Genomic DNA, 15,776 nt, shown 5'->3' with positions numbered 1-15,776 from the left:
TTGGAGATGGTAAAAGTGGTGATTTCATACTCCTCAGGTGGCAGAGTAGCTCTTCTTTTCACACCGTGACCATTTTGTGAATGTCCATTTAGCTGCTGACTACTCCCTCTGCCTGTGGATGGACTCTTGTCTCTCTGGGGCTCAAATACATCAGCTAGAGGGGTTCTCCCTCGCTGCTGCGAAGGAACACGTACGCTGACCTCTGTGTAGCCCTCCTGCCTGCTCAGTCTGCCATCTATGCTGTCAGGACTCACCTCCCTCCTTGCTCTCCCACGGCCATTCCTCACAGAAGACCTCCCTCGTTCAGGAGCCACATCTCCTCGGTCAGACACCGACAACAAGGAGACCTCGTCATAGCGCAACGCCCCATTTTCTCTTCTGTTTGGGGAGCGATGGAGTTGGAGCCCACGTTGGGTGCTGTGTGGTGATTCTGTGAGGAGGGAGCTGTGGGTGGGTGAGGGGCTCAGGGAGCGGGAGCGCACATTGGAGGAGGCGTAGTTGTCCACAGGTACATCCAGCAGAGGGGTGAAAGCACGGGATGGAGGCAGATGGGCTGACTGATGGCCAGACAATTGTAATCTCTCCAACTCCTCAATCAACTGACGTTCACGCAGTGTGTCCTGGACCGGCTGGAGGTGGAACCCACCCCTGTAGTCTGGACAAACATAAAAACAGTAAGTTCAGCTTTAACCCTGCAAATGTAGAAGTGTCTTTCTACTGTGAAACTTGTAGAACTTCTGGATATAAACACAGTGATGTGAAGATTATTCAAAGTCAAAGCAGCCGGTCAGCATGAGTTAAAAAAGTACACAACCGATTTAGCATTGCACTCCCGTAACACTGTCGGACTCACGATAGACAGTTTAAAAAAAAAGGATCAAATGCAGCAGAACCAGAGATATTGTCTTTTTTATCCCACGCATTCTTCTTCCTTTTCAAAACCTGACGCCTACATTACCCACAATGCAACATCAACAACCGACAGTTCAAGTTGGATATTCAGGTGTGTTATAGGTATGGCTAATGTGGCCTCAAGCCGCTAGCCTCAAGCAGAGAGGAAGTTACAGAGGTCTGGTAACCTCACTTCTTTGTAACTCCACACCCCCAGATTGTTTTCATTTTTAAGGCTTTATACAACTTTTTTCACATATGCAATAGTACTCCCCAACAGCTGTTAACAGACTTTGATGTGTAAAATTGGTGGAGTTCCCCTTTAAATCCTGTGATATTGAGGCTAAAACAAGCTCCATTGTACTGAGCTACCTTGTAGCATTGTCATCGCAATTGCAATTATCTACATATATATGGTGCAAGGAGTTCCTTAACTGGGCATTTAACTGTAAAAAGTAAACATTGTTACCTATAAGGATTACATACTTGGAATACTGATGCCAAGAAAATATCAGGACAAGCTTGTTCATGCAAGGATCTCAAGGATGTCCTTCGAACAGCAAACAGTGGGTGATGACAAAATATGGATTGGATTTCATTTTAATATTTGGACATAGAAATGTTGGTATGAAATAATTGACAATAACCTAAATTCTCAGGGACAACAACAGGACAACTGTAAAATAGAGATACTGATGGGAAAAATGGATAAAATAAGCACTCTCTTGACCATAAAAGCTCTTTCAGATGACACTCTCAGTTTATGTTTATAATTTATTTGCAAAAACAATTCCAACTTCTTTTTTTGAGGCAGAGCACCAAACTGAAATATAGTGCAGCAGAAATGTACCTGTTTCCTCTTATGATATACAATTTCTTATCCCTACAGGACGAAATATATGATTTGATGAGGTTTAATTCAACAGTTTATTGAGAAGTCAGGGCGTCAAACTCCTAAACAAGACAAAAAATGTCCAGTTCTGCATTTCTTGCGATACAATGTCAGCTGTCTCAGCCTTCCAAAACACTGACACCTCAGTGATGTCCTGTCAGCTTCCTTCTGCATTCATAATGTTGACCCCGTGACCCCTAACCTATGACTTTAGAAGGTGAAATGGCTACAGTCAGTCTAAAGTGAGACTGTATTGACTGTGTCTCACTGACTTTTGAAGGCTCGTCTCAGTCCTTTCTGTTGGCCACAGAGATGTAACACAAGCCTCTGCTTCAGCGCAGGCACAGGAAACCTGAGATATTTTGTGCATGGTAATGTGTGTGTGTGTAAGTTTGTTTTATATGAGGGTGGGTATATTTGGGAGGTGGGTATCTGTGCATGACACTACAGATATGAGATGAGGCAGGGAAGAAGTGAGGTGAGGGAGGAAAAGTAAGAGTGGGAGGGAGGGGAAGGAGACAAAAGGTGAGAGGTTTAAGCCCCCTCATGTATCTCATATTCCTCTGGGATTAGTGAAAGGCCAGATACCAGACAGGAGAGGGAGTCAGAAGAAAGAGGTGAGGTATACAAAGAGAAAGGACGAGAGGAAGAGGGAGGAAGAGACACAGCCCATGTACCTGGGATTGGGGTGATGAGGTGACGTCGAGGGGTTCCACTGCGAGGGGAATGCAGAGCTGGAGAACGCACTAAGAAGAAATAAATAAAGATATATCACTGATTTTACATACATTTCTTTGTTAGTGTTATCTTACCTTCTTTTTCTAACTTCTATATTTCTTACTCTTTTGTTTCTTTCATGCAAACAGGCAATTGTGTATTTACATCAAGCTGTATGAATAAAAAAATCTGAAAATGTGATGTTAAGTACATTCCTCTGCTTACCAGAGCGACTCTTGAGAATATCGTACGCCTCCAGCTCAAAGGGCGTGACCATGCTGTCAAACCGACTCACCTCAGTCGTAGGTATCAGCATTCTGCAGAGGATATGATCAGAGTCGGTTAGATTTACTCACAAACATACTTACACATACTTATACAGCATGTATACATATAAAATCAGTATTATACTCTACATGTACTCTATGTATCTCACCTTATTTCTCTGAGAAGTAGTAGTTTCTCTGGCTTGTCCAAGATTGCCAAAAGGGGACGTACTAAATCCTCAATCACGCTGTCTGACAAAAACTAAGAGAAGGATTAGATTTGTACACAAATTAGAGGAGAGTAATAAGAAGAACCTAGTGTTGTTGTGTCTATATGAAAAGGTCTCCATCAGGTTGTTTTCTGACTTTTAAAGCAGCACTCCACAGATTTTACACTTGAAGTTAATTTTATTTGTCACAAGGAGTACTACTCAACCAGTGAAAACAGTTGCCTCAAGACATGACAGTCAATTTTCATGATTGGGAGGTGATATGCTGTGTACATTAAATATTTACTTTTCCAAGAACACCACTACACTCTGCCGTTTTCAGTCTTTGGTATTTAATTACTGTATTAACAGGCAAGTAGACTCGATATCTTCTGCAGTGGTGGCAAAGGGCCGGCCAAGGAGCTGATCCCCTGAAACTGGCTGATGAGTGTGAGATGGGCCGAGAGAGACAAGGGGATCAAATGATGGCTGATATTTAATCCTAATCATAAATGACAGGCCAAATCAGTCCTTTGTCACAGCCGCTGTCAGACACATCTATCACTAAAGGACACTCAGAGACACAGGGAACAGTAGTGCAAACTTAGTAAGTAGTCCGGCTGATTTTCATTCTGTGAGAGGATAAAACACACACAGGAGAGTGCCGCTGTGGTGTTAGAGATGGTAATTTCAGATCGGGAACTCACCCGCCGACAGTGTCTCATCACAGCAGCCACCTCATCCTGGATGAGCAGTTTCTTTGCCATATCCTCCACGTGCTGCAGGGTCTCGGGTCGGGGCAGCGGGCTACTGTCTTTAACCCCAGCACGGGATTCCCTCGGGGAGGTCAAGAGCTGGAAGGGACGACCCCGCTCTTTACCTAAGAAATTGAAGACTGAAATAAACACGATGCAAACAAGAACAGCTGCAGATGGCATCAGATACAGTTCAAGACTTTTCTTGGATTATTCATTACCTTATTATTACCTTAATACTATTGGTCACTGATTTCAAGAACATTCTCAAATCAAATGAAATGACCTTACAGACAAGTAAACATTTTTAAAAAATGTATTAGTCTATCTTGAAATTAATTACATTTAGAGATTCAGTGGATGCAACGCTAAATAATTTGCTACAATGGTTATTTTTGGAGCATGTGCCAATGACAGTGCCATGAGTTTTGTGTGTGTTGTCAGGTTGCCATGCACGTGCAAGTGCCCTGCCCATATGGACTTATAAGACACCACAAATACTATTGCAGTGGCGAAACATTTGTCAGACAAGAACATGTCTCCTTACATATAACATTACATTGCAGACAAAAGACATTTTACTGAAAAATGTAGCTCTTAAATCAACATATAATTAAGAAATAAAACATGAAATGAACTTTATCTTCAGTCTCACCTAAAGCACATAAGAAAAAGTCTTTTCTCATCACAGAGACCAGTAAATCTGACTGTTTCTATAGATATAATCATAAGGAAACTGTGCACATAATCATAAGAGATTGCAAAGGGATTTGACTTTTGGTTAAATTCTGCTTCAAATATGTAGTCATGGGACAATATGTTCGGAATTTAGGTGTGTACCAAACATCAACAGACCACGTTTCGCTGAGCATCATGAATATTACACTGGAACCTGTTTTTGGAATTTGTTGAAAAATAAAAACATGAATTAATCACCTCACAAACCCAGGGATGTGCATGCAAAACTGATGTAAACTTATGAACTCCCAGAAATGAGCGAACAGCACTGTGACGGACTTGAACCCCCAAATGCCAGAAGTATAATATATATATAATAAAATATATAATACAGTATAATCAGAAAGATCTCTGAATCGCTGCCCATATCTCCGATTTGTTCAATGATTCAAATATAATAAATTAAGTGAAATGAAATTCAGGCAATTCGGTCAAAACTATTTATTTTGCTCTGTGGGATGCAGAATATATGCCAGGAAAGATAAAAATGTCCTGTGACTGTGCCCTCACCTTTGTCAGCATGGTGAGACGGTGACTTGGAGCGACTCTTGTCTTTACGGTCTCTCTTAAATAACAGGTTGACAAAGGTTTTAGATCGCTGCAGGCTGGTTTTACCCTCTACCGAGCTCCTCTGCTTCTGTTGCCTCTTCTTCTTTTGTCTGTCCTCTAAAGGTGGAAAAAAAGAAGACAAAATGGTATTCATTGCTAAGTATCCTCTACATCAACATATGTAGTCAATGCAGATACATTTTTACAACCAAATGCTGTGAAATACGACTGATTAGTAATTAGTAATTCAACTAAACAAACTTAACTAAGTCTAACTAATCAAGAGCAGGCAGTTACATGTCATCTTTGCTGCAGTTCTATCTTGTTTATACAAAAATCTTCCATAAGTGGCATTGAACCACAGCAAGAATAGGACATTCTGCATCTCTGTGTATAGTGTTGAAAATGTAATTCATTAGGCTTTGCACTGCTCCATGCTTAACTGTTGGCCAATAACAGTGGGTGATACACACTCTCTACTATGAGTACAGACAGTTCATATCTCTTCCAGTCAGCTCCTCTGTTCACTGCAGTAAATCTGCCACCGTGGAAAGTAACACAGTAATACTGATGAATTGCAGCTACATCAACCTCAACACAACCCCATCTATTGAGAACACTACAGCGAAGTGCTCCAGCTTACATAACAAATGTCCAATTAGCCCTGGGCTTCGCCCCAAGCCCCCCGCCAGGTCCTGGAGGTATGAATGAGCTGGATAAATTGAAAAGGAAAGGCTAATAACTCAACAGCCCCGCCAAGGCTTGGATGGATATTTCTCCATATGCTTGTTCTTATTCATTTCTCACTGAGGTACAACAAGTGAGAGTAAAGGGCAGTGATTAATCTTGAGTCTGTGTTAACTTTGTGCTCTTGGACAAATTCAGCCATGTGGAGTCTGGAAGTTCTTGTTCACTGGAGTGATAGAAGGATGAGGGGTCATTAAATTGACTGATGCCCTGCAGAAAGATCTCTGGAGGGTTTAAGAGTGGATCTCATTACACAGTGAATGCAGGTACTGTCACAAAGATCAGCTAAAGAACTGAACCTGATTGTGGCTGCAATACTCACCGGGCCCTGATTCTGAAGAGGTTGATTTCTCAACTGAGATGGATGATACTGCCACTATATAATCAACAACCACAATACAGAGTGGCTCTGGAGATGGTAATGTCAATCAATCAGTCCACCACTTTCCAAACTAAAATATCTCAAACACAACTGGTACAAACTTGTACAGTCATGGTCGTTGTGAACTTTGATGATCCTAGCACCATCACCAGGTAAAAATGTGTCCAATACTTTGATTTATGACCAAATGCCATAACAATGAATGACATTCTCATCAGCCTCATCTTGTACTTCGTGTTAAGTACTGCTTTGCACTGATGAAAACATGTTTATGATTTTTAAACTATACAGAAATGACAACCAGTACCATACATAGAGAAAAGATGAAAGAAAGAAAGACTGTCTTACATCTCTATAGCTAATTTTTCACATCAAGTGACCTGAAATTGACCTTTCTGCTTACACCATCCTCACACAAATAAACTATGCAATATTGCCACGCACATCTCTGAACACTTAAATGCTCATTTTCAATGCCACCTTCTGGCCATTTATTATATTTAATTAACCACAGCTGCTATAGATCAAAAACAAATTTTGTACCTCAACTTTTATCCATCTAACAGTTTGGTTTTCTTTACAATTAGCATTATAGCCTCACAGAGCCGCTAGCTTGGCTGTACTCTTGTTTTAGTTTTGTTTGTACATAAACACATAACACAAAGAAATATTTTTGATAAATTAGTGTTAAATTAGTGTTAAATTAAATTAGTGATTTCTAAAGAAATGTGACCAAGAAATCTCCTGGACATTTTGCAGTTAAAAAATAAACTTGTCAGTGTTCTCTGTTGGAAAAACTATGTAATGGAAACACTGTTTCAGGTCTGTATCAGCCAACATATCTACCTTGAATAAAAAAAACATATGTTTCTTTAATTAATATTATACCTAAGTCTATAAAGCAAGGTTACATCCACAGTTTCACTCTCCTTACAATCCCAGTGCCTGCAGGTCTCACCTGACACAGTGATGTGGCTCTGGGAACGTCTGATTGGCTTGCGTGGTCTGCTCAGGGCCATCAGCGCTGCCGTCTTAGGTGAGTGTTTCACTACTTCCTGGTCCCCAGAAGACAGCGTCCTCGTATGTCCCCGCCCTCCTTCCCTAGCTCCTGCCATCTCCCTTGGACCTTCCCCTTTCCCACGTATGACTGTGTCCTTCAGCAGCAATGTGGCACCTACAGTCCTGCTGGTTTCTGTGGTGACCAGCCTGTCGGGGTACGACCCATTAGGCGAGGGGTGGTCCAGGTAGTTTGGAGGGTCAGGGTCAGTCTGTATGGCGGTGTCAGCAGTTCGCTCGGCGGTGCTTGGACGTCGGGAGCGGTCCTCTGTGGAGATGGCGACGTCTACCATCTCGGAGCCAAAGACAGGAGGGAAAAGGACCTGGGAGAGACCACTGAGGGAGCTGAGAGGGGTGCTGGAGGACAGCGAGGAGGCAGAGGAGTTGGAGTCTGAACCCTGGGAGGATGGTGCAGGGCCCCCATTAGCCACTGTAGAAGACAATCCATAATTAGAATGAAGTATGGGGATTAGAGTGTGTTTAAAATATGATTGTGCAAGTGCAATACCTTATGAAACCAAGAGCTATACTTGAGCACAAGACACACACACAAGCTGCTGTACACAGTGAATAAGATTTGCACAGGAAGCTTCTGCTTTGTTTGGATCAAAAACTGTCTGCCCTCATGTCCTGTTAATCCTCTAAACTTTTGAGAGACAGAACAATGAACCAGGAATTCTTCTGTCTTGTTTTGACTCTGCGTCTTGACTCAGATGTCAGGTCATGCTCTGTTCCAGACGACTGAGCTGCCTTTGAGTACACTGAATTAATCCCTGTTCAGAATTACTCATTTCAAACTGAAAAACAAGGAATTTGAATCCTGTGAAGAAATTGAATGACAGGGTTTTAGTATAAGTAGGCTACATGTGGCCAGTGTTCCACTTTTTTATATAGGATTTCCAAGTAGAATCCAGCATGTGGCTTTGCAAACGGAAATTACTGTGAAAAACTCCAAATCACCAGGTCACATCTTCATTATTTTGTACTACAATATTTCGTTAGGTGCAGGTAATTCTTTTCACACTACTGTTGAAGACATCATCTCTTTAAAAACTCATCTTAAACACTGTCTCAATCTTGTAAAATCATATTTTGTGATAAACAGACTTTTGGAATAGTCAACATACGTTTGTCGAGCCAGCCATATTCTGCCACCATCTCCTTGTATGCAGGATATCTCCCAGCTTCCTGTTGAAGTGCAGAAACACGAAATATTGAAAAAGAACATAAACAGTCAACAAACTACAAATTGCACACACTACACTTGATGCTTATGAAGTTGAATCTCTATGTTTCCTTGAATATCAGCTGTCAAGTTTTAAGCTAAAATTTGTTGATTTACATTTATTTTTACGGTACATTTTTAATATTGTAGGTTTTGGCTACTTGTTGGACACAGATATATACATTGTCCAAATTCACAGTTGCATTGCAGTTCCCAACATCATATTTGTGTGAGCTTGTTTTCTGTTCACTGGAATAAATGAACAAGCATCTACAGCCACACTGGCAGCTCTGTGAAACTATACTTGGGCACATTGGTGCTTTGAACTAAATGCTAATGTCAGCATGCTAACATGCTCACAATGACAATGTGTGTTATGTTTACCATGTTCACCATAATAGTTTAACATGTTACCATGCTAATAGCACAAAACACAAAGTACAGCTAAGGCTGATGGGAATGCCATTAGTTTTGCAGGTGTTACAATGTTGGTGCTAGATGAGAAAAGTTAAGGGATCACCAAAGTTATTACAATTCATCCTGAGGGAAACCTGAATGTATGTATCAAATTTCATGCCAATCCATCCACTAATTGTTAAGGCATTTAACTCAAAACCACAAATATGAATCTCATGGTGGTGCTAGAGGAAAAGTCAGGGGATCACCAAAGTCATTAGGATTCATCCTCTAGGACCCATGATATTTCAGTGATGACCAAAGTGGTGGACCGACTGACATTTCCAGGTTGCACTTTCTTAGATATCTTCAATTCTGCACAGAAACATAGCCTAAAGCTGTTGACTTCTTTTAGGCCTCTATTATTTCATTTTTATTAGTCCATATACTGTATGTCACATATGTTACATCAATGTTAATTGCTTTGTTAGTTTGTTAAAAGAATCCTTACAACAGATATCCACGATCTCATTTTAGCTGAGCACGGTGCATGTGCATGTGTTGTGGGTGGGAGTCGGCATGAGGGGGTGCCATGAAAAAAAACTATGAAGAGGTGCCGTGATTTACAAAGGTGTGGCAACCACTGCTCTAGGCAATGTTCTTTAAAGGAAGGAGCCATTTCCAGGAATTAGTGTCCGATATCCGATATGTCAAAGAGAAGACACTCAAGGTTACATCTACAATGTTCCACAAAAGCCTTGGATGCCCAGGTGTAAGAGTTAAATTGCTAAAATTAACCCTGGTTCCACTATGCGTGACTCTGAACCACAAATGGGTCTAATACAAGACAGAAGGAAGACATAAAATTAGACGTTCTGTTGATTATAACCTGATCCCTGACTGCCTTTGAATAATGAACGTTGTCCCTGGCTGTTTTTCACACGTGGAACCTGAGATCAGAGGAGTAAAATGAGCATGCAGCAATGTTAAGAGAGCTAAGAGAGCACACATACACACAGTCAAACACACTGCACAACACAAATGCCCATTCATACACACTATTCCTTTATCTAAAAATGACACAGGTTAAGTGGCACAGCCTTGCACACATGCATACGTACACAGGAATTCAAGGGCTGTAAGCCAGCTGTCTGCTCTGCTGTGCTCCCCTCCTGAGAGGAGCTGGTGTTGTTTAACACACTGTAACATTTATCATTGTGTCACAGCACTTAAAGCTCCAAGTCAATTGTGAAGTTTAAACCTGAGCAAATGATTAACACTGCCACACAACACTGCACCACAGATGTGTAAAGGACCAAGGGGACACATTTCTGAAATCAGACTTAAGCCTGCATTAACAGATTTTTTGGATTGTTGATGTGGTTAAGGTGTTGCTTATTTACACATCCAGCAGACGTGTAAATGGAGCAACATCAGCATTCATTTGGGGCCTTGTTTCTGTTCACCAGATGAATGTCCAATATTCACTCTCCTTTTAGCTCTGTTTTGTTCTCCACCAAGTCCTGAGGGAAATATCTGGCTCTTCAGCTGCTAAATGCTTCACTATATTCACCAGATAGACACTAACCGTGTCTGTCTGCTGTTTGGTGCTGAGCAGGTAGTGTACAGTGGGTTTTTAGAGCTTTTTAGCTGAAAACAGGGATGAGAGTTTACCAAAACACTGAAGTTGCGGGCCAAAAAAACTAATATGAGCTTAAAGAGGCTAAAATGTGCCGTAGAGCTGAGGTGAACTGCAGAATTTGGAGCTCATTCGTCATTACAAGCAAACCCTTTCACACTACACACACTAATTTGATCCATTATTAATATAAAAACTACTGATTAGTGCAGCTTTGAATTTGAAGTTTATCTGTAAAATTGTCTCTCACCCTGATGGTCAGCATGACATGGGTGTGGCTCTTCAGGACCTCGACTGCATTGCTATGGGTGATGTAATCAAAGCTGACCCCGTTGGCTGCAAGGATTTGATCGCCCATTTTGATGCCATGCTGTTCTGCAAGCCCACCTGGGTCCAACCTGAAGAGAAAATGTATAAAGATGTATGCATAAACATACAAATACACATAGACACAGGAGATATAGATGTCTATTAAACCTGAGCAGTTCAAAAGAAGTACATTTCCTGAATAAACTGTGGGCACTTACAGTATAAGGTCATACCTTATATCAAGTAACACTTTTATTTCATTTTCTACTCTGCATTTAATTATGATATCTTTATTTCACATTAATCATTTGTATTTTTTTGTCTCACTCAGCATTAGTTGTGTGTGTGGTGTTAAATGTTATCCTGTTTGTCTTATTCACACTACAAGCTCATCAAAGCAGTTTCTCAAAAACTTTTGTTAATGGCAATGAAGTCAACACAATTCACCTGCCACAACCTTCTAATTGAAGCCTGTTTGCTTTGATCTAATGCAAAAACAGAAGAAAAAACTGCAAATGAGATTATGATGTGATATTTAATTCCTGTAGGAAAATTCTGTCTCATCCCCCCCCCCTCCTCGTTCTTGCTCAAGGACACTTCGACAGGGTGGGTTGAACCTGGGTTCTACTGCAGGCACACACTGCACCACCCTGAATAATTGTTGTTTATCTGATGATGAGGGCCTCCTCAGGTGTAAAACAAGCATTAGCGGAACGTGTTTCAAACCACACTTGGTTCATACTTAGAAACATAAATTCCCAGTCCAAACTCTTTGCCTCCTCTGATGTTGAAGCCCAGACAGTAGTCATCTGACGTGGTGAAGAGATGTACGATCCTGCGCAGAGCGCTGTCTGAACTGGCATCTGACGGTGTGTGACCGCTCTCCTCCACCACCATCCGCCGGTGAATCAGATCCACCCTACACACACACACACACACACACACACACACACACACACAGCAAAAGAGGACATATATGCACACATGAAAACATTTGCATACACTGCTTTTTCTTTCTCCACTGAGCTCAGGTCTGTCAGTATCGGTTAATCAAATAGCCATAAAGGTCACAGCTGTAATCCATCCACTGCTGCCACATGAAACCAAGATACAATATATCCCAAAAGAAAGATAACCAGTGTGAGCTACAGTCAAGTGACAAGACTTCACAAAACAAGAACCATGCAAAGGTCAGCGGTGGTAAAAACAAGGTGTGTATATACAGTGATAATATACAGTTACTGTTTGGTAAAGTTGTTAAATTAACTATGTTGTGTCAATATTTAATTGTAGATTAGATGTAGGATATCATTTTTGGCAGCCTTATTCACATTGACACAACCTGTATTAAGAAGCACCTCTGAGTTGTTTGGCCTCACCATGTGGTCTTCTCCTTGGAGTAGCGGATGCCGGGGATCTTGCCCACCCGTCTCACCACCATCCTCAGCCTGTTGTTGCCCGTCAGGACCTTCACAGCGCTGCTCATGGTGATGGTCTCCAGGCTGACCCCGTTCACCTCCACCAGCTTATCGCCCACAGTCAGCCCAGCCTGTGCTGCAGACAGAGGTGGAACTCAGCATGATGCACAAGAGTAAATGTCACACGGAAACAAAAGAGCACATGCCCAGATGTAAGCACGCTGAAAAATAAGCTCAAGAAACACATTCACAAAGACACACACACACTTCCTCCTAACCTGCAGAGCTGTCGTCCTCCACCTTGCTGACAAATATGCCGAGTCCGTGTTCAGAGCCCCCGCGGACACTGAAACCCAGACGCCCATCTGGACTCTTATCTACTGTCACTGTATGAATGTCTTCACTGTCATCCCCTCCTGCAGACACACAAAACCACAAAGCACACTGACATGTACCCGCCACAAAGGTCTGCACAGTCCACCATTGACAAGGATTGTGTCACGAGAAAATAAGGTTTGAAAATTCAAAACTGAATGAAAACCAAATTATTTGTGGAAATTATTGATAAACAATATAAATTGTTTTCTTCAAATCCATTTTCTCAATTACTGTTGGGTAAAAAGTACTGAAACATCAATATTTCATGCCAAATCCTCAAAACTAGAAATATTATTTCATTTTTCTTGGTTTTCAAAGTTTTTCGACAATGAGTCACTAAGATATTCATGTATACCTGTGTGGTATCTACTAGGTCTGCAACTAACAATTATTTACATTATCAATTAATCTGCCAATTATGTTCTTGAATAATTGATTAATTGTTTAGTTTGTAAAAGTTACCAAAGCCAAAAGTGATGTCTTCAAATTGCTTGTTTGGTCTGATCAACAGTGTAAAACCCAAAGATATTCAGCAAAAAAACAGCAAATATTTACATTTTAGGAACCAGAACCACTGCATTTTTTGATTTTTTTTTTTTTTTAAATTAGATGAGTAATCGACTATCAAAATTGTTGCTGATTAATGTTGTGTCTATTGATTAAACAATTCATCAACTAATCATTTGCTCTAGTATCTACAGTACAGTATATCGGATCATTAATAATATATCACCTTGCTCTACACTCTAAACTTGGCTTTTTGACTGACCGAATATCCTGAGTGTGCCTCTGCTGCCAGTGGCACTGTGTGTGTTACCATCGTAACAGAAGACTGTTATAATGTCCCGGACTCACCATCAACAGGTGCGTTGATGAGAATGACCCTCCCCATTGGTGAGGAGGACCTGTTTCTGTGGCGGTGCTGTTTCTTTAGCATGTAGCGTGTGGTGCTGTGGGAACCCCCAGTCTGGCCTCCATTGTTGAAGTGGGGGTGCCCCCCTCCATTCGTCATCTCCCTCCAGCCAGAGGGGTGAGAGGAGCGAGCCATGCTATGTGTCTGGCACTTCTTCCCTTAGTCATCCAGACAGGAGGACATCTGGGCTCTGCTGTCAGGATGGAAGAGGTGCAGCCTGGGATTTGGGGAAAGGAGGTGGGGGACAAGTGTGGTGGGGAACTGGACGTTTTTTACCAGGCTTGCCCCTGCTGGTCCAAAGTGGATGATAAAATGCTGGAGTTGGTCCCCACTGGAGCAGGCAACTTACAAAGCTGTAGGTAACATCCCGGATCTTCATTGAAAATTGTTTCAGACTAAAAGTAAAGCTTAATAAAAGAATCCAAGATCCAAAGGAGAAATTGTGACATAGAAAAACCCCAAGTTAACACAAACTATATTTTAAAAGGATGGCAGCAGTGCTCCATGATTGAACTGTGGAATCCTCATTTTCTTTGTAGGTTACAGAAGTTGGTATAATCCACTAGTTTCCTTCGCAACCTCTGAATCCATCTCCATAGAGCCCATGGTGCCTGTGTCCCCTTGCTTCAGCTGAGAGGCTGCAGGCCTGTCTACACAGAAATCAGCGGTGCATGGTGATTCCCCTCAGGTCATGTTTAATTAAATGGATATCTGTTGTGAGAAGAAAATGCTGTGATGAGTAATGCGGGCTCAGAAGTTCCAGATGGGAAAATAGAAACTCCCCCATTTTTAATACAGTTATGACCTGAGATCTTGAACAGAATAAAATAAAATACACTATAAGTAACGTTGTCCTCTCATTGAACCTCACCAGAGTTTTACTACCAATCAGCACCATGGACAGCGACTAAGAGACAGTATAGATAAACAAGTGGCCTGGTTCTGACAGTTAAGTATCATCTATTCATTTACATTAACTAAACTTCTGGACTACTTATTGACATTGTTCCGAGAGGTATCGGTAAACTTTAACGCGTCTTGCGTCAGTCTAAACTTGTCCCTGTGGATACTTTGAACCGTGAAACGTTACAAAACGCCTGTGAAACAAGTGTAACATCATGACATTGCGTTTAAAGTGTGACAGCGTTACCTGCTGTGTCCATGTTGTGCCGGATGAGCTCGGACACACGCTCGCTGGTCCGCCTCGCTGACATCCGGAGTATTAGTGCCACCTCATTTGTTCTCCAGGTGACCATTATTGTCTTAGGAGGTGTAAGCCTTTTACATAAGCCCCTGCAGCTGTGCAGCCATTAGCGCTGGACTAGTGATGATTAAGTACACTAACATTAACACTAACATTACAGTAACACTGACTCAAGTCTTCTCTCAAGTCAATTTCTGTTTGCCCTCAGGTAAACCTTGATATTAATGTGTTAATTAAGACCATATATGTCAGTGAAACCGCAGGGAAGTGCATGTGGAAAAACTTCCTGGCTGCCTTCAGCATGCCTTTGAGATGGGTAAACAACCCCACCCAGTGGCCTGCGGTGTTCAACATCTATGCAGGTCCCAAATTTCTGCAGACCTCACTGAATCTCCAAGGAATTGATCGGTTATATTAATAACAGTCAATTAACTTTAGCTGAACAGGAACAGGGAACCTTGTTTCTCCAAAATGATTAAAGTCATCACCCAGGAATCATAAAGGTTGTTTTCGTTTTACATAAGCATTTTTTTTAATTAACAAAACCAATGTAGGCCTACATCAATAAGATATCACAGCTTGAACAAAAGGAGAAAGGAATTACATATCATAATCACTTTCAAAATACGTACCAAAAATACGACCCAAATAAACATGAGAAAAAGAATAATTAATGAAAAAGACTCCAAGACTCCTTATCATGCAAAAAAAAATCTGTAATAAAACAAAAACGCTTATTTCATAGCACATTTATAATGCAGACTACATACATACAATCTAATTAAATTAATAATGTCTATTAGAATGGGAGGATAGCAATCAAAGTAGCCTAAGCAGTGCCTTACTTAGCTGCATGCTGTGACCTAAATTACAAATATTGCTCTAAATCTTTCCAAAACGTAGTCGTATTTACGGATTTAGTCGTATTTACGACATTTAACTTTTTCTGACAACTTTTAGAAATTATTTTAAGTATGAAACATCTTAGAGCTAGTCAGCTGCTTTTTAACCAATCATGTGTTGTCTACCTCCAACGCCCAGTGGCTTCCAGTAACTCCTGTCCTCCACGACAAACACCGCCCCCATTGTTTC

General features: G+C 41.2%; 1 protein-coding gene across 3 annotated transcripts in view; it reads right to left on the bottom strand.

Moving 5' to 3' along the window:
* pdzd7a (PDZ domain containing 7a) overlaps positions 1-15,759 on the bottom strand; it is a 24,803-nt gene extending 9,044 nt beyond the window's left edge. Inside the window, exons 1-15 of one of the 3 annotated variants that reach the window (XM_044213682.1) lie at positions 15,713-15,759; positions 14,631-14,801; positions 13,423-14,191; positions 12,468-12,605; positions 12,151-12,325; positions 11,514-11,690; positions 10,713-10,860; positions 8,330-8,390; positions 7,105-7,632; positions 4,979-5,134; positions 3,683-3,855; positions 2,937-3,028; positions 2,726-2,817; positions 2,461-2,529; positions 1-655 (exon numbers count right to left, since the gene is read on the bottom strand). The exon at positions 1-655 is cut by the window's left edge and continues 17 nt beyond it. In XM_044213682.1, the coding sequence (XP_044069617.1) occupies positions 1-655; positions 2,461-2,529; positions 2,726-2,817; positions 2,937-3,028; positions 3,683-3,855; positions 4,979-5,134; positions 7,105-7,632; positions 8,330-8,390; positions 10,713-10,860; positions 11,514-11,690; positions 12,151-12,325; positions 12,468-12,605; positions 13,423-13,615 (2,657 nt within the window). In that variant the 5' untranslated portion in view covers positions 13,616-14,191; positions 14,631-14,801; positions 15,713-15,759. Of the gene's footprint in view, positions 656-2,460; positions 2,530-2,725; positions 2,818-2,936; positions 3,029-3,682; positions 3,856-4,978; positions 5,135-7,104; positions 7,633-8,329; positions 8,391-10,712; positions 10,861-11,513; positions 11,691-12,150; positions 12,326-12,467; positions 12,606-13,422; positions 14,192-14,351; positions 14,557-14,630; positions 14,802-15,712 lie in introns of those variants that run through there. The other 2 variants (XM_044213683.1, XM_044213684.1) reach the window with 2 other exon arrangements.
* Positions 15,760-15,776: the final 17 nt, after the last annotated feature.

The sequence above is a fragment of the Siniperca chuatsi genome, linkage group LG11, assembly GCF_020085105.1.
Source record: "Siniperca chuatsi isolate FFG_IHB_CAS linkage group LG11, ASM2008510v1, whole genome shotgun sequence".
In the NCBI taxonomy this organism is placed as follows: domain Eukaryota; kingdom Metazoa; phylum Chordata; class Actinopteri; order Centrarchiformes; family Sinipercidae; genus Siniperca; species Siniperca chuatsi.
Note: the sequence above shows the minus strand (reverse complement) of the source record. Positions and strands in the feature narration are given on the sequence as shown.